The sequence below is a fragment of the Mauremys mutica genome, chromosome 2 (genome assembly GCF_020497125.1).
Source record: "Mauremys mutica isolate MM-2020 ecotype Southern chromosome 2, ASM2049712v1, whole genome shotgun sequence".
In the NCBI taxonomy this organism is placed as follows: Eukaryota; Metazoa; Chordata; order Testudines; family Geoemydidae; genus Mauremys; species Mauremys mutica.
This window is the reverse complement of record NC_059073.1, coordinates 124,895,844-124,919,820: the sequence shown is the minus strand read 5'-3', so window position 1 is coordinate 124,919,820 and position 23,977 is coordinate 124,895,844. Positions and strand designations below refer to the sequence as shown.

Sequence of the window (23,977 nt, the reverse complement as noted above, 5' to 3'; positions counted from 1 at the left end):
GCTTCTTAAATATTTTAAAAACCTTATTTACTTTAAATACAACAATAGTTTATATAATATAGATATAGAGAGAGACCTACAAACGTTAAAATATATTACTGGCATGCAGAACCTTAAATTAGAGTGAACTTGGCACACCACTTCTGAAAGGTTGCCGACCCCTGAAGTAGACCTTGCATTCTCACATAAACATTTGGGGTGAGATCTTCATCCTTGCTCTGATACGTTTACTCTACATAGGAGGGCTGGAGTGAGGTAAATGGATCCTCAAAGCCCTGATTTTGGCCATTGAAAGATTCCCTTGGCACAGGCACTGCGGAAAACAGTAAGGTGCCTTCTGAGGACCCTGTCTCAAGCCCTGGTTTGCCGGAAGGAGAGCAGGTTTACAGTGGCCAGACCACTCCATACAGCATTGCTGAGGTTCTGAGCAGTGCTGTGTTCCATGGGGCAGCCCTGGAAGGTTGCTGTAAGTTGGACAGGCCTCTAGGACTGTCCAAGTTACATTGAGGGCCCCAACAGCAGTCGAGGATTGGGAGAGTACGAAGGTGACCTAAAGCCACCTTAGCATCCACCCCACTCTCCTTGGACTGAGAGTTCTGTGTTGCATCTCTGTAGGCTTAGTATGTGTAGACAGCTACAATAAGTAGGTCTATAAAGGAATTAAAATAGAGTAAAAATCAAAATATTGTGTTAGTCTCACTGTGTAAACTTATATGCTGAATATTACCTGGCTTCCCCCTTTCTGCTTTTCTGTGCTTTTAATTGTTAACATTTTGTCAGTACTTTCCAGTTTTGAGTGTTAACCCAAATTGGACTTGTGCTGGTTTGAACACTATTCATGCAGAGTTGGGTTATGAGCTTTGTTGGTCTGTATGATAGGTTCTAGTTCAGGAACAGTTATAATTCAAATATAAATTGTAAAAAAGAGCCTCTTTTACCTTCAGGTCAAAAATATATTTTATTATATTTTAATGGAAGTGTTTCTCAAATTGTGATGGAACTGAGATCACGTTTATCTCTTCACTAATGTCAGTCCCAAGCTTTCTTGTTGTAATTAGTATATTGCCTCAAGACCATTTAAAAAAAAAAAAAAGGCTGCAGTGGGTAAAGAAAATTCAGGTTTTATATTAGCTCACAAAATTATAGGAATTAAAAGTAAAAAATGAACACTGTGTGTTCATTAAATGGGAAAATGGTCATCTGATCACTGAACGAAAGTAGGCTAATCTTAATTCAACAAACAGTGGCCATTTTTAAAGAGCTGTACTTAAGATGAGCATTTCAGTGACTTTTTCAGTTGACCTCATAGTAAATAATCAGGGAAGTAATTATGTAGTTGGAAACCTTTTTTTTTTTTTTTTGTGCTTTGGGGAATTTTTTTTAGTGTTGAAAATCAAATCAAATTTTAGATTAAAGAAACAGTGTTCATACCAAATGGAGAATAACCAGTGCAGAAAGTTGTGGGATTTAGCCTAGTTAGTTTTCCTCTGTGTACAAATTATCCTGAATTCCTTTTGGACTCAAAGCCCTCCACCTCCACCCCCAGTGTTTAATAGATCTGTAAAATGCTCAAAAATATAGGACCCAGGCCTCATTTTATTATTACTGCACATCCCTGGAAAGCCAATTTTCTCCCACTATTTCATCAGTGACTTCAGAGTTTAACCAAGTGGGATTCTGAAAAGTAGTCATATCTGTCCAGAGAAATATTTTTAACAGGGATTAATTCATAATTTTGAAAACGGGGACAATTTGGGGGAGATTATAGCAATTGAGAGGTGGGTGGGGATTGTGGGCATAGTGAACCAATATTGCAATGACCTAGTCCAGGGGTCGGCAACCGGTGGCTCGCGGGTCGCCAGGGTAAGCACCCTGGCGGGCCGGCCCGGTTTGTTTATCTGCCGCATCGGCAAGTTTGGCCGATCGCGGCTCCCACTAGCCGCAGTTCGCGGTCCCAGGCCAATGCGGGAGGCAGGAAGCCGCGGCCAGAACATCCCTCGGCTCGCGCCGCTTCCCACCGCCCGCATTGGCCTGGGACAGCAAACCGCAACCAGTGGGAGCCGCGATCGGCCGATAAACAAACCGGGCCGGCCCGCCAGGGTGCTTAGCCTGGCGAGCCGCGAGCCACCGGTTGCCAACCCCTGACCTAGTCTGTTCCCTGCATCATCATCCTATAAAAGTTGAACAAAAAAACATTGCTAGTTATAATAAATAAATAATAATTGGAGATATACCAATCTCCTAGAACTGGAAGGGACCTCGAAAGGTCATCAAGTCCAGCCCCCTGCCTTCACTAGCAGGACCAATTTTTGCCCCAGATCCCTAAGTGGCCTCCTCAAGGATTGAACTCACAACCCTGGGTTTAACAGGCCAATGCTCAAACCACTGAGCTATCCCTCCCCCCTTAGATTGCCTTCCGGGTTTTTCACTGTCATCCACTTTCTCCACTGTGCTACTGTATATATTGGTGGAGCCCAGTGTACTGGGAGCATAATTCCAAGTAGTAACTTAGTAGGTACTCTTCTAGTTGGGCTAAAAATAAAACTCATTAGAAAAGATGGAATGTCTCCTGATAAACTTTATTTTGAAAGTTATAATTTTTAGGTGTCTGTTTCTGGAAGCTTTAATTTTTAACACTTTTCAGTCTAAATTAAAATGGGCTCAAACTGCTCCTTGGCACCCAAGTACTGAAATAAACACCAAAATGCAGAAATGGGTTCCCAAGTGATTAATTGAGGGTCAGAAACAGACTGTATTTAACAGTGCTTCGTATGCTATAAATTGTTTAACTTGCCCTATACCTACATTGCCCTTCTCTGTCCTCTGGTGCCACTATTTGGTAAAGGCAAGAAATTTAATTTGCTATTTTGGTAGAAGTTGAAATAATTACTATATCATTGAAATATGCAGTGTAGTTGTAGCCATGTTAATCCCAGGATATTAGAGAAACAAAGTTGGCGATGCAATATCTTTTGATTGGACCAACTGCAGAAGTTGGTCCAATCAAAGATACTACCTTACCCACCTGGTATCTCTAATATCATTGAAATTTTCAGAAGATGAGTCAAAGTTCACTGAAGAGGTACAGTTTAGCATTGTGCATTTTATATGCTATGAAGTAGCCAGGGTGGATTAGGGTTTTGTGTGGGCCCCTCTACACCCCATCCCCCCACCCCCCCCAACCACCGCCTCCCACCCTTTCCCCTCACTGGTGCTCCTGCCGGGGAAATGGGGTTGGGACATGGGGGCTAGCCGCACTCTGCCCACCCGCTGCGCTAGCCAGGAGGCAGGGCGGGGCAAGCTCCTGCAAGCCCCCGTGGGAGTATCGGGAAGAACATGACCAAGCCCCGGCACCCTGACCCCACTCCCTGGCTGGAGCACCGGGCAGGCAGAGCGTAGCCAAGCCCCCGCGCCCTGACCCCATCCCCGCCTGGAGTACCAGGCAGAGCGGCGTAAGCCCCAGTGCCCTGACCCAGCTCCTGGGCTGGAGCGCTGGGCAGGCAGAGCGGGTTGGGGTGGGAGGTCGCCTGTTTTTCCGGGGCCCTCAGTTGGCCAGGGCCCCGGGCATGGGCCCTGATGGCCCAGCGGCTAATCCGCCACTGGAAGTGGCACATAAAATAAAATTGTGAATTTTCTTAGGTGGAGCACAAGATAGAAGAAAATCAACAATACTTCCACCTTTTAAATAATGCAAATAAAACACCCATTTGAGTAATCATGGAAGAAAGTTTGGGATTTGTCATTTATGAAACACTTTTACAGAGGCAGCTGTTTGCCACTTGGCAAAATTAAACCCCATTGAGCAAGCAGCACGGTTATTTCTGAAAAAGGACCTTTTAAATTGAAAGGAGTTCCAGATATTTGTGGGCATAGGAAAAAGTATTCATACACAACAGTTTCAGATTTGGGATTTATTGCAATAATTAAATCTATAGTTTTCATATTGGGAAGTATTTGAAAATCTGATAGTTAACTGTTCGTTAGATTTTTACTTGCCTGGACCAGCAAGGATGATTTTAGGATGTTTGGGATTTTTCACATGCGCTTCTTGATGGCTTTAATATCTAAAGTATTCCTAAAATATTATGAGGAAAGCCTAGTGGCATCTGGGAAGGTGCTTTTTATGCCAAGTTTAAAAAGTGTACAGTTTTTAATAGTAGTGGACCTACAGCTGCAGTTTAGTGTTTGAAAATTGCATGCATTCAGTCTGGCAAAGCAATTCATTTTGCACCTGCCAGTCATATATTAGCAATGAAATATAATCCCATTGACTTGGAACTGCATTCAATTATGCTTGAATTGCCAAACTCAAATTTGCATCACTTAGGTATTTAAAATGATTTGCAGTCTAACAAGTAAATTACAAGTTAGATTGTTTGTTTCCTTTAATGGTCATCTGCATTTCAAAATACCAAAAAATTTGGAAAATATATAAACCAAGACCCTTTGTTTGAACAGCCTCCATCAGGTTTGAACTGACTGCCAGGCCAGTTGAGCTTTCTTCATGCCCTCTGCATATATAAAGCACTAGTGTAGCTGTATTTGCTTAGCTTCTAATTTTGGTTTGCTTTTTGTGTTTTTCTTTCTCTCTCTCTCTTGGTTGTGCCACTCTTCTTCCCATGATACTGTGCTCGCTCTTTCCGTGCATCACCTGTGATACCCCCCCTGCTCTGACCACTCAGCTGTTGGTGAAGGGGGTACATGAAACTCTGGTAGCTCAGAGAGTTGTTCCTGCTCTCATTACTCTCTCCAGTGATCCTGAAATGTAAGTTTACTGATTGCCTTATACATTAAGCATCCCTTTTAATATTTGTCAAGAAATAACCATCAGTTTTCTTTAGTATTCCAGTGACAAAAGCTTTCTAATTGAAAAAAGCATGTTGCATTTAAAATGAGTCCCTTTCAGTTGCAGGTAAAAACTAGATTGACTGCAGTATCTAAAAGTAAAAATTATTTTGGCAATAACTAGAAGATAGTAAAATTACAGAAAACTAATTTTAAATTGAAAATTGTTACACATGTACATTAATTCCCTTAAATAAATAAATGTTCAAATGTTAATGTTTAATATATTTGCAGTCAACACCTGCAGATTTCAGTTATCAGTCTTACTGCAGTGAATCAAATGTGGCGAATATTCCTTGTAGTGCTACCATAGTTAGCTTTAAGAAAATACATAAACAAGACTCAAAATATTGAAATACCAAATAATCTGCAAGATCTACCACATAATCTCTGATAAGTAACTGTAGAAGTATAGTGCCTGTGTACACATTTCAAGGGCCAGCATACTGATGTGATATTTCTTCCAAGATGTGGAGGGATGCTTTTGCTAATCTCACTAACAGGGTTGTTACCAGTAAGTTCCAGAGCATGAACAAAGAGCTTTGACCATTTTAATGTCTTGTGTGAGTGACTTAACCAACAAAGGCCCGTGAGTCTGCCTGCCCATCCTCAGTCACAGCTAACCCAGTTCTCCTTCCAGTTTACCAAACCATTTTTTATTGCATGTTGACTGGTTTACAGCTGACTCTTCGAGGCATGAGTGAAGCCTTAGTTGACAAGCGGGTTGCTCCGGCCCTTGTTACCTTGTCCAGTGATCCTGAATTGTGAGTTTCAGACTGAGACCTTGAGTTAATCAAGTCTTTTGAGCATTTTTCCTCATCTGCTTATTTTTTTCTTTTGCCACTGCTAGAAACTAATGTATCTTAAAGTACTAACTTTGAATTTTCATTACTTTTAACTCTATTCATTAAGGTTAAACACTGCTTAAAGACTTTTTTTTCTCTTCTAATAGCTCTGTAAGGATAGCCACAATTCCGGCTTTTGGTACCATCATGGAAACAGTTACTCAGAGAGAGGTAGGAATACTGCATATCATAAACAAACTGAACTATTAAGCATTGGTCAAGCTATTGCTCAATCATGTAGCAGACGGTTGAGTTTGACAAGTATAGTAACTTACTGCCAAACTGTGAGCAAGAGATACTACTTATAAATTAAGTTTCTCTCACAGCAATGTTTAAGAAAATCTCCAAATTCCTACCTTTTGCAAAACGATAGATTTACTATTAGAAGAAATTCTTATTTCAGTCACAAAACTCTGTCTTATAAAAGGATAGAAGCAGAAGCTAGCTAATTCTTCTGTGCTAGGCTTCAGGATTTTCTACAGTGATGCTCTTTGTGAAGACATTTCTCATTATAGCACAGAAATCCAAAATATCAGCCTGATGGGAGTTAACTGTGAAGTTGGGAATCAATAATAGTTTTATTCTGAGTTTTAGAACGTTCTAAGAAAGAACTTTAGAATAATAGTACATAGGGATATTGGATATTTTGGTGGATTGATAAGAAGGCATTATGGCGTTTTCCTGAGTGAACTCCCTTCAGTTGTTGTCAAAGTATAAATATTACATTTATTTACCCTGGGTTTACAAGACCAAGCATAACTTAGAACATAAAAGTGGATTTAACAGAAAAGAAAATAGCTGACAAATTAGCTAACAGATGTTAGTAATCCAGCACTAAAGTCACGCACAAAAAATAAGTGGTTTTTATTTAATTTTAAAATGCTAATTAGAATCCTTTAAGCAGCCAACAATTAAATCTATTTGAGCAATACTTTAATTGCTCATATAGTTTTTTTGGTGTTAAATTGATAGATTAAAAAATGTTGGTGAATATGATTAACAGTTTTATAGTTTTACAAAAGTTAGGAATATCTGCCAGCAGGAGGATGTATACTTCATTTTCCTTAGTGTGTATACAATAAGAGGTATTAAAAGCACACACAACTTTCTGCAGAGCTTGCTTTCTTCCTGTAATTTCAACATGTTCTTAAATCCTAAAATAATGTGTTTTGAGGAAATGTGAGTAAGAAGTCAGTGATGACTCACAAGTACAGTTTTTGGAAGAGGGATAAGTAGCAACTTCGTAGTTTGGAATTCATGTTATATATTTCATTTAGCTAAAAAGGCCTTGGTTAACTATCTGAAATAAGTATATTAATTGTTCCCGTTATAAATCTCTCTTTGTAACATATGTCATCCAGAAGCCTACCATAGAAGACCTCTGACCAGGAGAATGTTGCTTGACTTTTTATCTGAATGCTTTTAAATGCTCTTCAGTCCTTTCAAGGTTGAGTGCAGAAAAAATTGCTAATTTGTACATATTTATCTGTTTTAATAATGTAAAATGCTTTTTAATTTTTTTCCGGTCTTTTGTCCATGTGCTCTCTTTATTTCATTAATTATTTGTAAAGTAGTTACTTCTGGTTCTCCCCACATCCCTTCCCTCCATTTCTCACCACTCTAATTCTGATATTAAAAACATTGATAGGGCATTTAATACTTCAATTCTAACTAAATAAAAGAATTAAAATAATTGGGGATGAGGAAATATAATAATGGAGCCTTTGGGCAAATCTGTATAGAAGTAGGACATTGTGATAGTATCCTAAAAGGCAGGACACAGAAAAGGAGTTAAAATATCCTGTAATAGAGAAGAATTCTAGGTTAACCAAAAAAAAAACCAATATTTTAAACAATTATCTAAATAGATAGGAAACAGAAATATACTGTAAGTGACTGAAGTTTTCTGACACCTAAACTTTTTTGTTAACTTTTACTTTTTTTGTGAATATTTAAGCTACTGGAAAGAGTGAAAATGCAGTTGGCGTCTTTCCTGGAAGATCCTCAGTATCAAGACCAACATTCTTTACACACAGAGATCATAAAAACGTTTGGAAGAGTCGGACCTAATGCTGAGCCCAGATTCAGAGATGAATGTAAGTTGCAACTTAAGTAAATGTTCCTTACCTAAAAATAACAATTGGAAACAAAATATGAAATACACTTCCTAAGTTGGTTACTGTTTGTTAAATAGAGTAACATTGATAGAGAGCATTAGCAGAATGCGAACAATAATACTGAATCAATTCATGTTGAGAAATGTTTTCTATAAATTTACAACTCTTCATGTTCCACAGATATATATAATGTGAGCAGTGTTTTTAATACTTGTGGTTTTTTTAATTCAGGAGCCAATATTCTGCTATTTTATTTGAAATACATTTGCAACATAGTAATTGAAACCCCACTGGCAGTCCCACTAGAAGCTACCATTTTACCAGCCGTTACCATACATTGGTTGCTGAGATACTTCAGATATTTGTTTCTATATCAGATACCTCTTTTAACAACTGTTGACAAATACTTTTTCAAGAGGCTATAGTACATTGTATTTTTCTCCTTAACTGCCTGGTGCCATTACTATTGCATAAAAGGAAGATGGGAATTGCTTATCATTTTATCATAAAAGCTGCCAGAAAAAAAAGAAACTTCTTTGCAAGTTATTTTATATGTGGGGGGAAGTTTATGAAAGTCAATGTAAAACAATAATTTGACTCAAATATTTACTCTTCCAGTTGTTATTCCACACTTACACAAGTTAGCCTTGGTCAACAACCAGCAGTCTGTGGATTCAAAGAGACTGGACATTGCAACCCATCTGTTTGAAGCCTATAGTGCTCTTTCCTGTTGTTGTATCCTTGTGTGGTTATGGTTTTAACTGTTTTCATCCTTTTTGTTTTTTAATATTTGGGAATTATAAAATAGCTTGCTCCCTTGGAGTAGTAGTAATAGTATGTGAGGTTTCTCAATCTAAAAAGCAGATATTCACAATAGATAGAACTGAAAATTATTTTCAAAAAAACTGAGATTTTTATAATTTTTTTTTAAATCCCCTTTTGGATAGGGAAGAACCCTGAAGACAATTGTTTAGATATATCATGCTTAAATGCCTTCCATCCTCAATTCCCCTTCATTCAGCATCCTTTTGACATAATGACAGTAGTGACATAGATTGGTTCAGGTACTTTTCCATATATATATTTACCACTACTACTCTTTGTCGTACCTGTTACGAAAATAACATAGGGAATAAAAAGTTTTTGATGGCAATGGACTGTTCCAATTAAATTCCAAACACTTAAACTATTTTATTTTTGTGTTGTGTTATGTTTAATAAACTTGATACAGTGAACCAGATCATAGCAAAAATATTTTAAGCCTTGTCTCGCCTCCATTCTTTTTCCTTCTCCCTATCTTCTTCTGAACCTGGTGCTACATATCTCCTGTTATCCAGGATCAGGCCCTAAATATTTTTACATTTAATGCTTTAATTTATTATTCTCATTTTGACTCTGTTTTGGGTCACTTAATATCAAATTGCTAAAATTAACCAAAACCTGTGAAACAATTCACAACAATTAGAATAAATGTTAGTATATCTTTGTTAGGTAATTTTTTGCGTCTTGCCTTGGGATAAAACCATATAACATCAAATGATGATTATTTTTTTAAATGCCTTAACTGCTTTCCTGTTAGTTATTTCAGAGGATTTAATGGTCAATCACTTTTTGCCTGGACTCAGGTGTTTACGAACTGACATGGAACATCTCTCGCCAGAGCATGAGGTAAGCAACTGAAGTTGCCATTCTGGTTTGAGGTACAGATGACAATAGATAGATGAGATGTTTAATCTTTAGCCTTAAGTAGTTAGCATTACAGTAGTTAGTAGTGACTATTGGTTCAACTGTATATCATACCATCGTTTTCTTGTTAGAAAAAAATTAGTGTCCCTTTGAGATGCGTAAGCTGAAAGGATTTTTGTAAAACGATTTTCTAAAATTGGAGTAAATGAAAACTTGAAGATTTTCAGCACAAAGTGATTTATTTTTCCTGATGAAAGTTGGAAAAGAAAATGCTGTTTTACCACATGCCGTTTCTTAAACAGTCCAAAAAAAAAATACTAAAACCAGGAGCCACAACACATTTTAGAAACAAACTCAATAGAAGGGAGATATTTGGAAAGCGGTAATGCTGAAAGGATCCAGCAAATGAGACATGTTTGTAGGGCGATATGGCAGCAAAAAGACTGGAAAAATTTTGAGATGCAGCTCTTCAACCACCCTTATTTGGAAATAGTGTTCATTTCTTGGCAGTTCATTACCCAAAAGATTGATAAATTGGAGGATGTTCACTGGAAAGCAGGGGAAATGATCAGGTGGCTATGTGCGCTGACTTGAGAAAAGGCTTTAAAATAAACGTAACTTGGCTAAAAGAGAACTATGCACATATTTAAACAAATACCAGTACGTAGGGACAAAATTAGAAAGGCCAAGGCACAAAATGAGATTAAACTAGCTAGAGACATAAAAGATAAGAAAAAAATCTACCAATACATTAGAAGCCAGAGGAAAACCAAGGACAGAGTAGGCCCGTTAATGGAGGGGAGAAGCAATAACAAAATGTGGAAATGGCAGACATGCCAATCCATTAAAAGGGGAATAAGGACAACCCGAGGAATTACGGACAAGTCAGCTTACCTTCAGTACCCAGAAAGATAATGGAGCAAATAATTAAGCAATCAGTTTGCAGACACCTAGTAGATAATAAGGTGATAAGTAACAGTCAGTATGGATTTGTCATGAACAAATCATGTCAAACCAACCTAATAGCTTTCTTTGACAAGGTAACAAACCTTGTGGATGGGGGTAAGTGGTAGATGTGGTATATCTTAACTTTAGTAAGGGCTTCGGTACTGTCACACATGACCTCCTCATAAACAAACTAGAGAAATAAAACCCTAATGGAGCTACTATAAGGTGCATGCATAATTGGTTGGAAAAGCATTCTCAGAGAGTAGTTGTCAGTGGTTCACAGTCAAGCAGGAAGGGCGTATCAAGTGGGGTCCCACAGAAATCAGTCCTGGGTCCAGTTATGTTCAATATCTTCATCAATGATTTAGATAATGGCATAGAGAGTACACTTATAAGTTTGCAGATGACACCAAGCTGAGAGGGGGTTGCAAGTGCTTTGGAGGATAGGGTTAAAATTCAAAATGATCTGGACAAACTGGAGAAATCCTATGAAGTAAATAGGATAAAATTCAATAAGGACAAATGCAAAATACTCCATTTAGGAAACAACAATCAATTTCACACATACAAAATGGGAAATGACTGCCTAGGAAGGAGTACTGCAGAAGGGGATCTTGGGGGTCATAGTGGATCACAAGCTAAATGAGTCAACAGTGTAACACTACTACAAAAAAAAAGTGAACATCATTCTGGGATGTATTATCAGGAGTGTTGTAAGCAAGACAGGAAAAGTAATTCTTCCGCTCAACTCCATACTGAATAAGCCTCAACTGGAATATTGTGTCCAGTTCTGGGTGCCATATTTCAAGGAAGATGTGGACAAATTGGAGACAGTCCAGAGAAGAGCAACAAAAATGATTAAAGGTCTAGAAAATATGACCTATGAGGGAAGATTGTAAAAATTGGGTTTGTTAGTCTGGAGAAGAGAAGACTGAGAGGGGACATAAGTTTTCAAGTACATAAAAGGTTGTTACAAAGAGGAGGATAAAAATTATTGTTCTTAACCTCTGAGGATAGGTCAAGAAGCAATGGGCTTAAATTGCAACAATTCAGCCCTGGGGGAATCCCAGGAGACTCTCTTCTGTAGGAGTTTTCGGCCTGTTCTTGAATACTTAATAATATAAACCCTGCTCCTGTCTGTATTTATATTTTAATAAACTTTGCTGTATCTTTTTCTGGTTTTGGTTCATGGTCAATAAAATGTGTATCTTTATATAAGAAATAGAATTAGCGGTGAAGAATATTAAGATGGGGGATTTTCTAGCTTTAGAAGGAAGGAATCTGACTCTGACTTCGGAAGGGTGAGTCAGGAGTGACAGTAACAATCTGAACATCAGTCAGAGGTGACAAAAGTTGTACTTCCCTTACCCCAAGTGCTCTTGGAAAGGATCTGGCATGGGTCAGTCAGTGTATGCACAGAGTGAGTTGAATGATTGTAGGGAGTGTCTACAAAAAAGTAAAGATAAATTAAAAAGCTGCAGCAGATGAAAGTTGTGTCTAGTTTCATTTCCTCTCAACCATTTTATCATATTCAGTAATGGTTTATATTATCTGAAAAAGTAACTTTTTGAGGAACGTATCTAGGATTAAGATAAAAGATTGCGTGTTGCCATCATTGCATATAGTTGAACCAATTAGTTTTGTTTAGGTTTATGTATTAGTTTACAGAATGTGTAAAGTTTAGGGCTTTGGTAGGTTGAATAAGAGGCCTTAAATTGAAGCTAAAGAACTTGTGTACACAGATTTGGTTCTCATGATCTGGAAAAGACTAAAGAATTCAGATTTGTATTAGTATGTCATATCTTCTAGCAATTTGATCTTGAGACCTGCTCATCAATGACTTGGCTTTCTATCAACTGTGGCCATCTTGTCCAACATACCACTTCAGACACCAGTGTGATCCGTTGGATCACAAGGGCATGTCTTTGACAACAGTACATTCATTTTGGCTCTTCCTTGGCTTATTGGTCTGCAAGAGAGTTGCTTTTGTCTGCTAGATGAAGTGACAAGCTCCAAAGTCAACATACATTGGTATATCTTTAAGATCTCCAAGAAACAGGGTTTCTAAAATCAGTTGTCATGCTCCATCCCACGGCAGATGTTTGCCTTGATGGATAATATCAAATGCTTTATTTTTCAAGGGTGAACACAGATTTTGTCTTTCCTCTAGTGTAGACTCTGATCCATGTTAGTAGGCCCACATACTCACCCACTCTTCCCCAAAGTCTCTCAGATTTCCCTAGGCATAATTAGACTTCCTGAGTTTGATGTTATTGAGTTACCTGGGTTGGACAGAACCATTTGGCTAATGTCAGCTTGCTTGTGGCATTTAGGAACAAGTTCAGGAGTGAATCACGCTCTGTTCAGATTGTCTAAAAGGCAATCCTGTGTTGTAATGCCAGATGAGCTGTGGGCCAGTTCCACTTGGTTTTAGGCAGCATCTGAGAAATGTCTCTGACTCTGAAATTCCTGAAGTTGCCACGTGACACTCTATTTACACATTTGTTTTCTTCCCTACTTGTTTTGGGAAAGAAGTCCTCTACTTAAGACAACTAAATATTGACAAATGTAATAAGTTTTAGTATACAAATGCAAGAAGTCTAAATACTAAGATGGGTGAACTTGAGTGCCTGAGGGTGTTGATATAATAGGCATCACAGAAATTTGATGGAATGATGATCAATGGGACATGGTAATACTAGGGTACAAAATATATCAGAATGATAGAGTAGGTCATACTAGTGGGTGGCGTTAATATTTGCGAAAGAAAGCGTAAAGTCAAATATAGGAAAAAAATCTTAAATTAATCAAACAGTACCACAGAATCTCCATGGATAGAAATTCCATGCTTGAATAATAAGAGTATAACAGTAGGAATATTCTTGCAACCACCTGACCAGGATGGTGATGGTGAAATGCTCAGGGAGATTAGAGAGATTACAAAAACAGTTAAAATCCCCAATTACTGGATTTACTATCCCCCATATTGACATCCTACCTCATGGTTGGATGCAGAGATAAAATTTCAAGACATCGTTAATGACTGCTGGTTGGAGCAGCTAGTCCTGGAACCCACAAGGGAAGAGGCAATTCTTGATTTAGTCCTAAGAGGAGTACAGGATCTGGTCCAAGAGATTAATATAGCTGAACTGCTCAGTAATAATGTAATTAAATTTAACATCCTTGTGGGGGGGAATACCAAAGAATCCCACCACAGTAGCATTTAACTTCAAAAAGGGGAACTACACAACAATAAGGAGGCTAGTTAAACAGAAGTTAAAATGAACAATCACAAGAGTGAAATGGCTGCAAGCTGCATGAAAACTTTTTAAAAAACACCATAATAGAGGCTCAAACTGTATGTATACCCCAAAATTTAAAAAAAGGACCAAAAATGATGCCACCATGGCTAAACAGAGTAAAAGAGGTGGTTAGAGATAAAATCATATCTTTTAGAAATTGGAAGTGAAATCCTACTGAAGGAAATAAAAAGGAACATAAACTCTGGCAAGTCAAGTGTAAAAGTATGATTAGGCAGACCAAAGAAGAATTGGAAGAGCAAAAGAGACAAACTAACATTTAAAAAAAAAAATTTAAGTGCATCAGAAGTAGGAAGCCTGCAAAACAGCTAGTGGGGTTACTGGCGATTGAGATGCTAAAGGGGTACTGCAGGAAAACAAGGCTGTTGCAGAGAATCTAAACAAATTCATTTCAATCTTCACTGCATAGGATGTGAAAAGCCATTCTTAGCCATTCTTTTTAGGTGGCATATCTGAGGAACTGTCCCAGATTGAGGTTTCAGTAGAGATACATTGCCCTGTTCAGTTCATTTTCTCTGAAGCATCTGGCATCTCTCAAGACAGGATATTAGGCCAGATGGACCAATGGTCTGACCCAGTATCCGTTCTTATGTTTATGTAAGTAATCAGCTCTCCATCATGGGGTTATGAATCAGTCTTTTGAGAAAGGATCTGCAGAGGTGGTTTACCTATAAAGTCCTAAAATGTTTAGGTCCTTGCTGCATTAACCCATGCCTCTCTCCTTAGCCAATACCATGGCAATTGTGGTCATTCAAAGTATTAAGGCTGGAGAAAGTGGGACGAGGCTACTGATCACATATTTAGTGAGGGGTTCCCTATTCTGGAAAGCATATGGAGCCCTGGCTAGGTGCTCGTTTATATATTTATAGATTTGAATGCATTTAAGATTTTGTTCTTTTACTTATATAACTTATAATTGGTACAATTTAGAAATTTGAATACACTTTTTTGTTCAAGATAGGAAGCCTGCTTACCTTTTAATTGGAGTTCTGAGTATATTGCCTCTGCACATTCATACTTTCATATTTAGTAGTCCTCCAACACTAGTATGTTCAAAATAACGGAAGTCAACCAGAACCTCAGTCCTGCATATAACTTCATCCCACAGTTGAGGACTGGAGCTATGTATGCCTATGGCCCCAATGATTGCTCCTTTCCTAATGGTGCCAAGACCTCTGACACTCAGGTGTATGCTCCCAATGGTGTGGATCTGCTGAGATAATATAGCTCTCAGAACTTCAGTACATTTTGTGTCAATCTCCAGCCCTGTTTTATCCTTAAACTCTCTAAAACTGCCAACAAGGATATTGGTAGCGATAGTGACTCTTCTGATGCAGGCACCGTATTGCTGCATATTTTATCATTCATTCTTTAGGAAGATTGAATGATTTCATCAGGCTTTGGCTATGTCTGAGGCTTTATGATTAACTCAGTAGGAACCAAGAAGTGAATCAAGGAAAGTCCTTGGCTTTCTGCCAAGCCATGAGCCAGTGAAAGCTTCAGGTGATTAGTTTGTGCACTAGATTATAAGATACGTTTTTTAATGTCAATCCATGCATTGTTGCTGATTTGCATAACTGTTCCAACTGCAGTTTTTCTGTTATGTTAAAGACAATACTTTAGTGTTTCAGCTTTCATTTGAATTATCTGTCGCAAATGTGTTGTATGCTTTATTCCAGAACACAGGATCTCTGCTAAAACTGACTCCTTTTCAATCAGCCATATTCAATGCCTAACATTTGCGCGCGCACACACACACTAAGAATGTTTCCTCACTTTAGAAATACAGAAATATTAGTCTACTTTTTTCCACGTTCAGTCTTAAAAATTTTCTGTAAACCTCTAAAATAAGAATTTTTAAAGAAGGTGCTGACGTGCCTCAATTTATAGCAACACTTGCAGACACTATTATAATGATGCACCAGCTTACAATAACACTTCCTTTCAATAAAAGAACTGTAGCACAGGATACCATCTCAACTTTTGTCATCTTTACTTTGGTACAAAACACCTCTAACGATAACTTTAAGGGTTAATTAACACTATAAGCCAAAAAGTGAGAGGGCAGATGCAAATTAATTATAAAGATTAATCTGTAAAGAACAGAAATATAATATTTTGTATAAATGTTGCATTGAAAAATGAAGTACAGCTATGGTCAAGGATGAAAAATTAGTGGTTGTGCTTTGATTCATTACAAGAAAGGCATCTTTGAACACAGTAACTATCTAAATAAAAATGTCTTCCTTGAAACTTTTGAATAGTCTTGATGCTTATAACCAGAGAACACTGTCATTAGTTATTTGTGTTTTAAAGGTTCTTGAAAATATAATGCACCCTTTAAGATTCTAGCTCTTCCTTAGCTTATGCTAGCGTTAGAGGTTTTTTGGTTTAGTTTTAACCAGAAATATTAATGTTAGAAGAACATACCTTTCAAATCTTATTTTCCTCTTTGGTGATTTTAGGTTATTTTAAGCTCCATGATAAAGGAGTGTGAACAGAAAGTGGAAAACAAGACTGTCCAAGAACCGCAAGGGTAAGGCATCCACTGCTTTTTGGGGAAGGGTGAGGGGCACTAGTCCCTCTTTTAAATAATGGTCAAAGAATTCTGTGGGTGTCTTCCTGAATGCTGCCATTCTCTAGTCCAAGGCTTGCACCTGTGAATCCTGTTTTCACATGATCTATATTTAGAAGCAGTTTGTGGTTGTTGCGTATCCAATATAAAATGTAGGGCAGTGCACTTTCATCTACTTGGTGGAAATGAAGTTCTTGTTTTCGCATGTTATTTTGTTCTTATTCTTCTGGCCAGGGCCAGTGCAACCCATTAGGCGACCTAGGTGGTCGTCTAGGGCGCTAGCATTTGGGGGGGGGCGGCATTTTGGGTCCTTCGGCAATGACCGCGGCGTCCGGATCATCGGCCACCCCGGTCGTCATCGGCATTTAGGCGGAGGGACCTGGGGTGGAGAGGCGGGGGGGAGGGCCGCCTGCAGCAAGTAAGGGGGGGTGTGGCACGCAGGGGAACCGCTCCCCGCCCCAGCTCACCTCTGCTCTGCCTCCTCCCCTGAGCACGCTGCCCCGCTCTGCTTCTCTCCCTCCCAGGCTTGCGGCGCCAAACAGCTGATTGGCACCGCAAGCCTGGGAGGCGGAAGAAGTGGAGCGGCGACAGCGTGCTCGGGGAGGAGGCAGAGCAGAGGTGAGCTGGGGCGGGGAGCTGCCGCACAGCTCCCCGGGCCGGGGGGAGCTGCCGTGGGGGGGCGCCTCGGAGCGGGGGTGGGGAGCTGCTGCGAGGGGGATGCCTTAGGGCGAGGGGGGGGGGGCGGAGAGCTGCCACAGGGCTGGGGAGGGGGGCGCAAGGTGGAAGTTTCACCTAGGGCGTGAAACATCCTTGCACCCACCCTGCTTCTGGCCCATCAGAAGCAATAATTGAAATATTGTCCTGTGTCTAATAAGGCATAGATGCTAACTGGCTACTGGAAGAAATACTTTTGAACACAGTCAATGACTATTTTCAGGACTGAATAACTTTTTCAGCATAGTAAATGAGACTCTTTAAGTTATGGGAATTCAGCAGTATTGGCTGGAAAGGCTTATAAAGAGAGAAAATAGTCAAATGGCAAAGAAAGAGATTTGGGAGTCAGTTCCCAGCGCTGACACTGATTTTCAGTGTGACTGAGCAAGTCACTTAACCTCTCTCTCTCCTTATCTGTAAAATGTTGGTAAAAGAACACCTCTACCCTGATATAATGCTGTCCCTGGGAGCCAAAAAATGTTACCGCGTTATAGGTGAAATCATGTTGTATTGAACTTGCTTTGATCCACCGAAGTGCGCAGCCCTGCCCCCCCCCAGAGCACTGCTTTACCGCGTTATATACAAATTCGTGTCATATCAGGTGGCGTTGTATCGAGGTAGCAGTGTACTTCTCAAGGTGACAAGGCTTGATTCTCAAATCACTTTGAAAATTAGGAAAGACGGAGTTTGTCAGTGTATGTTGTTGAATAGAACTATTTTTGATGTGGAGGAAAATAGGCTTCAAACACATCTGGTATAGCCCCTGGGACATAGCTATTAGTGCTTACGATATTGTGCACTGTTTGTAGCTGATAATGAATAGATCATATAACGAGAATTGAACAACTCCTGCAGCGGTTAGCATCAGACCAACACTTGAAGACTTGACTTTGAGTCCACGGAGACTTGAAACAATGCCTAGGTTCTAAGCCAACTTTTTTCTCGGTACTAGTCGTAGTGTATGAAAAGTGAATCGATTCTGGCTAGTCATAGATACCTCTTATAAGGGAGAAGAAATTCAAAGACTTTATAATCTTTGCAGAAAGAAAGCAGCATTTAAATTTTTGTACTTTTTTTGCTCTCCTAACAATATGGCTAAAGATAGGAGAGATCACATTGGGCTAGTAACCAGTATATTTTCTAGGCTCAAACCTGCCATGTGCCACACTACATTAGTAAACTGAAACCAAGAAAGTAGCCTTTCAGAGCTTTATTTCACTGTGCACTCTTCATCTTTCATTGTGCTCCTTCACTACCTCCATCTCTTCCTATTCCTCTGGGTGAAATCAGCAGAACTGGGAGGGGAGAGCCAGGCATGAAGTGAAATAATTCAAAGTACAGTCATTCTTCAGTGATCTTAATGTTCCTTTGCTTGTGAAGAGTAGCAGAGGGTGGAGGAGCAACACAACAGGCAACAAAGCAGCAAGGGGGAGAGAGGGAAGTAGCCTCTCCTGTCTGCTTTGGTGACAAAGCACTGGTTCTTGTGGTTAAAGCCTCAGGCACGTTCTCCTGTTTCAGAAAAAGTAGTAGAAAACCAGACAGGAGGGATGGGGAAAGCACTTGGAGTGAAGGGCTAGGAGGAGCTGAGCAACATAACAAAAAAATAGATCAGAGAAAAGATAAGGAAGGCAGAGGTGACAAAAACTTTGACCAGAGAAGAATATGAGACTGAAAAGACAAAGGGATACATTCAGAGATATCCCTGGTGTCTTTTTTGGGTAGGACTAAGAGGAGAAGCTGTGGGCCTGGCTATAAAGCATTTTAAATAGTAGCTCTCTGCTAGTGATTCACTCCTAGAGTCCATGTGCCATTATAAGTGTTGGTTGCAGCACCAGTGATAAGAGGGCTTAGCTTGGCCCCAGCACAGTCTGCCACAGTACCTCCTTGGTAGATTTTGAAAACCATAAACGTGATAGTTACCCCCCATTCAGCCAGTCCTAACTTCATTTCACAATGAGAAGCACCTGTTTTACAAATGAGCACTCTTTACCAGGGGTTTCTCTTCACTCTGTGCCCTCTGTACCTTTTAGCTTGTGCCAGCAGCAGCCGCAAAGGGCAGTTAGAGCACATTTTGGTGTGCTATGCAACTCACTCCTGCAGACTGCGCTGCGATGTAGTGTAAACATAGCCTACGTTCCTTTGGGAAGATGAGAGTTGGCCGTAAGTCAGAAGCAACTCTCTTCACTTAGAAGCATTGATGGGCTGCTCTTTTTAATTGAACAGAGAGAGGAGTTACTTTTGGGGATGATGATGTGTTCTCTTCTAAGTCTCTCTCTAAGTGGACAGGGTTGGTTTTAAATAAGTCATACTGTTTTATCTTTCTGGAGCTTTAGTCTAAGGCTTGTTTTAGATTAACTGCAGTTTTAAAAACAAATTAGTAAACAGCACCGTAGTAGCAAAAAACTTAAATCAAAATGTAACATTTTACAACTGAAGAAAACATTTTGATACCACATTGAGTACTTCCTGTGCAGCGTGGATACAAATGTAAGTATTACGCGTGCATCAATGACGCTGCATCCAATTAATTTCCTTCTTGAATGCTAACTACTGAGAAGTAAGATTGAAAAAGAGAAGTCTTCACAACGTGTCACGCTTGTTTCCTTTGTTTAACCTTCCCTTTTTTGTATCTTTTCAGTACTAGATTTTTGTTGCAATATTTTTTCAAAAATGTGTCAAAATTTGATAGAAAATATTTTATGACTTAAGATATGTCCACACAAACTTCTCGGTCCCCCTAAAGCGAAATCTAAACTTGGTCATTTTATTAGAAACTTTAGATAACCCCTTAAGTGTTTTTTTTTGTTTTGTTTTTTTAACTACATTTAAATCCTTTATAAAAATGTAACCAAAAGACAATCAAGTTACCAGTGTCCAGGAACGTGATGCAAGGACCACTCTATCCAAATACATTTACAACAAATAAAATTAATCAAAATCAGTTGTAGACATTTATATGCTATGGCTCATCATATTTTCATCTCTTTTATTAGAAATGTTGATTAGCGAGATTCTGAGATCACAAAAGGAATATGCTTTTGTGATTTAAAAACAAAACATATAAAGTATTGTAAATCCTAAAGCTGTTTATAGACAGTTTTTCTTAAACCCCTATTTATATATGACAAAAGTTTGATCTTAAGTGACCAACTTTTAAAAAAAACAGGAGTACAAAGTGATTTTACAAAGCGCACAGTAATATGAACAGATTTTCTGAATGTTTTGGCCCAAAGCCTCACCATAAATTGAAGGGAGTACTGTATTGCATGTGATACATGTAGACGTCAGTCAAGTTAATGTTTAAACACTACTTTTCTGTGTCATGAATTATATTTTTATGATAAAACAGAAGAACTGTTGCATGGCTGCATCATTTAATAACATAAACTACTGGCTTTTAAGCTGTTATGATTAAAAAAAAAAAACCTCAGACCGTTGAACCAAATTATAAGGTTTCTCACCTGATCAACACATTTAACTATTTCAACTTGGTAATACTAGACATGTTTCATAGATGTACTTGTTTTTAAATGTTTCCACCTGTCTGGGTTATAATATTGTAAGAATGTTATCTGTGAAAATCTGAACTTTAATGTTCCCAATTCTGAACTTGTTCTAAGCTCTAAAGCAGAGGTCGACAACCTTTCAGAAGTGGTGTGCCTAGTCTTCATTTATTCACTCTAATTTAAGGTTTCGCGTGCCAGTAATACATTTTAACATTTTTAGAAGGTCTCTTTCTATAAGCCTATTACATATAACAATAGTTTAGTTATATATTAAGTAAATAAGGTTTTTTAAATGTTTAAGAAGCTTCATTTAAAATTAAATTAAAATGCAGAGCCCCCCGGAGCGGTGGCAAGTACCCAGGCAGTGTGAGTGCCACTGAAAATCAGCTCACGTGCCATACGTTGCCTACCCCTGTTCTATAGTATTCCTGAAACTGACATTTTCTTAAGCTGTGACACTGAGTACGTTTCCCAGATGTGAAGAGCTCTGTGTAAGCTTCTCTCTCACCAACAGAAGATATTACATCACCCACTTTGTGTCTCTAAAGTTCTGAGGTTTCCCTAAACCTTTGTTTTCATACAAGACTTTCAGAATGAAAATAAAATGTCTTTCAGTACGTATTGATTAGTTCACTGTGTAGCATAGGGCCCAATATCCCTCCGTTTAAGACTGGTTTTCTTTTGATGTCTCCCAGCCCCAGGCTTTCTTCCTCTTCTGAAGCTAGCCCAGTGCATTTCCTTTCACTGTTAATGTGTGGAATACTCTACTTTCCCTTCTAAAGCAGCTTTTTCTGGGATAGACTTGTATAACATAGGTTGAAGTGACTTCTAGTTCTTGAATAGCTGGTATTAAGTAAAAGTTTTGATTCTTTATATAATCATTATCCTCTTCTTTGATGATCAATATCCCTTTGATTTGACTATGAAATCCAGCTTGCATCTTTACAACACAGTTTTCTTAGAGCAGCTAAGCTAAAAGCAAAGTTTGCTACCAGTGGTTCCCAGACAGCTCTGCAGATTGCTGCTGATCCACAGAGCTGACTGGTCACATGGCTCTCTCCATGTTTTCAGACTGCTAAATATCATTAAATGGCCGTTTAAAATATATTAAATACTTTCCTAATATTAAAGCTTGAGACTTTCAACTGTTGCCAAAGAGATTTTTTTAGATAACTTTTCACTTTTGTGAAGTTACAAATCATGAAATTATGCTAAATTGCTTCATCAGTGTCAGATCAGCACGATATCTGCAGAGCCATTATGTAAGAAGGTGATTTTTGTCATATACTGACTAAAGCAAGACATACTGTGAGCCCAGGTTTAAAACTTGTGTGTTCTTAAATGGACATCTAGACATCCAAATACAGATTTAGGGGCTCAAATGCAGAATTGGACATTGGGAAATGTTAAGTTTATAGCATAATATTAAATAGAATAAAGTTTAAGAATAATTTTGGATGATTTGATGTTTCATTTTATAGCAAATAAGTTTTTTCAAAGTATTCCTACAGCATATGAGCTTATGTATGTAGAGGCCCTAGTCATGGGTCAAGGCCCTATTGTAGCAGGCACTATACAAACATATAAATAAGGCAATCCCTGTCCCAGCACTAGTAAATGAATAGTAAAATAGTAAAATGAACATGTTATGTATAATAAACTAGTTTTTATAGCGTAAGTGATAATTTTATCATTTAAAAATGCATTTCTGTATTCAAGCAAGTGAGGATGAGATGTAAAGTATTTGCATGGATTTTTGTTTGTTATGGAGAAAAGAGAGAATATAATGTCTCCTCTTTGAGTGCCCCTCTGCTCCAGGTAAAGAGTATTCTTCTTCGAATGTTGGTCCATATATGTATTCCAATCGTGGGTGTACATATGCGCCATGCACCAGAAGGTTTTCTTAGCAGTCTCTGTTGACCTGCATATGCATTGTGCCTCCCCTCACACTCCCAGCTGAGGGTATAATAGGCTGTACAGGTTGACGCCTCTCCACTTCCCTCTTACTGCTGCATGGCCTGAGTCAGAACCCCTGTTCCTTCACACTGTTAGTCTTTTAACTAAGAGAGTGACTTCAATAGTTTATCATTCTTGTAGTTGTGCTTTTGTTTTGTTTTTTGGTGGGTAGCATAGATAGTTGTATATAGTCGTAGGTAGTGATAGCAAAACACCATCTGGGGTAAGCTTTTCCGTCCCCCCACCCTCCCGGGACTGCTCCGAGGTTTAAAAACTGTTTCTTTTCCATGCTCATGCTCTATGAGCAATGAGCACCAACAGTGTCTGTATTGTCCCAGGGAGGTTCACATTGCAGCTCATTGCACGATTTGTAAATCTTTCCCACCTCAGACTGAGGAGTTTTGCCTCCAAAAAACATCTATTGGAGGAAGCCATGAGGCCACGTGCTCACTTGGATCCGGAACTGTCAGTGCCATGTCCGTCCCTGGTGGTGAGCACTCCTCCCAGCCCTCCACACGCTGCGGTACTGGAGGTCAAGGAGAAGCCCGAGCATGAGAATAAGAAGCACTCTCATGGGCATAAGAGCAGGTCCCCGTTGAGGGCTGCTCCTAAGCACATCATTTCCTCCCCGAACCAGGTCGGGTGAGATGTCACATGTTGACTCAGCTGTCCAAGCTTCCACAGATGGAGGGATGGAGGTACCTACGGTCATCCCTACCAGCCCACCTGAAGCGGGAGCACCGCCCATCCTGCTGCCACCTCCATACCACCAGTGCCACAGACACTGCCTGTGTGTTCTGGCATCTCCAAGGGTACTCCCCGGACTCCCAGCCACTTGGAGCTCCTTCTCCTGATGGAGGAACTGGTGCTGCCCTAACCACCCTCTCCAGCAAACAAACTGCTTCTGCTGGACAGGCCTCTGTTGGCACTGCACCACGGCTCACAGTTCCACTGCTGCCTTCTTTAGAATTGGAGAAATTCTCAGAGCTGGAACCCTCCTTTTCCCTAATGTCTCTGCACAGCTCCGACTTGTGTCCCTGGCTGCCTTATCCACCAGCATACAACCCAGCAGCAAGGGTTTGGTACTGCACCCCTAGGGGGCCCATCCCTTGGCCAAACTGGGCGCCCTGGAACCCATACACCAGCAATATCCACCCTACCATGCTTCCCCCTGCTCTGTCCAGGCTCTTCCACCAGCACCGTCGAGCTCTGAGGAATAAGCGGACATGGAGCCGTACCACCTTTTCCTACAGCTGCTTCCTCCTTATCAAATGAGGTTCTCATTTCTCCCTCCTTGTCTCCCCCAGACAATCACAGGTAGTATCAGGACCTGTGGCAGTGGACCTGGGCAAACCGCTGGAGGAGGGTACAGTACTAGGTCCCAGACATCCTCCTGCCTCAGGGACCATCTAGGGTGGTACTCCCTATCAATGATGCAATCCTCCAGCAAGCAAGGGTAGTGTGC

At 39.5% G+C, this 23,977-nt stretch overlaps 1 protein-coding gene across 4 annotated transcripts in view; it reads left to right on the top strand.

Moving 5' to 3' along the window:
* The window catches only part of RELCH (RAB11 binding and LisH domain, coiled-coil and HEAT repeat containing), a 119,504-nt gene that overhangs the window by 87,220 nt on the left and 8,307 nt on the right, over window positions 1–23,977 (top strand). For 3 of the 4 annotated variants that reach the window (XM_045003643.1, XM_045003645.1, XM_045003646.1), the window contains 6 exons: window positions 4,683–4,765; window positions 5,798–5,861; window positions 7,648–7,786; window positions 8,426–8,542; window positions 9,387–9,475; window positions 16,227–16,297. In XM_045003643.1, coding sequence (XP_044859578.1) covers window positions 4,683–4,765; window positions 5,798–5,861; window positions 7,648–7,786; window positions 8,426–8,542; window positions 9,387–9,475; window positions 16,227–16,297 — 563 coding nt within the window. Of the gene's footprint in view, window positions 1–4,682; window positions 4,766–5,526; window positions 5,610–5,797; window positions 5,862–7,647; window positions 7,787–8,425; window positions 8,543–9,386; window positions 9,476–16,226; window positions 16,298–23,977 lie in introns of all 4 variants that reach the window. The other variant, XM_045003644.1, reaches the window with a different exon arrangement.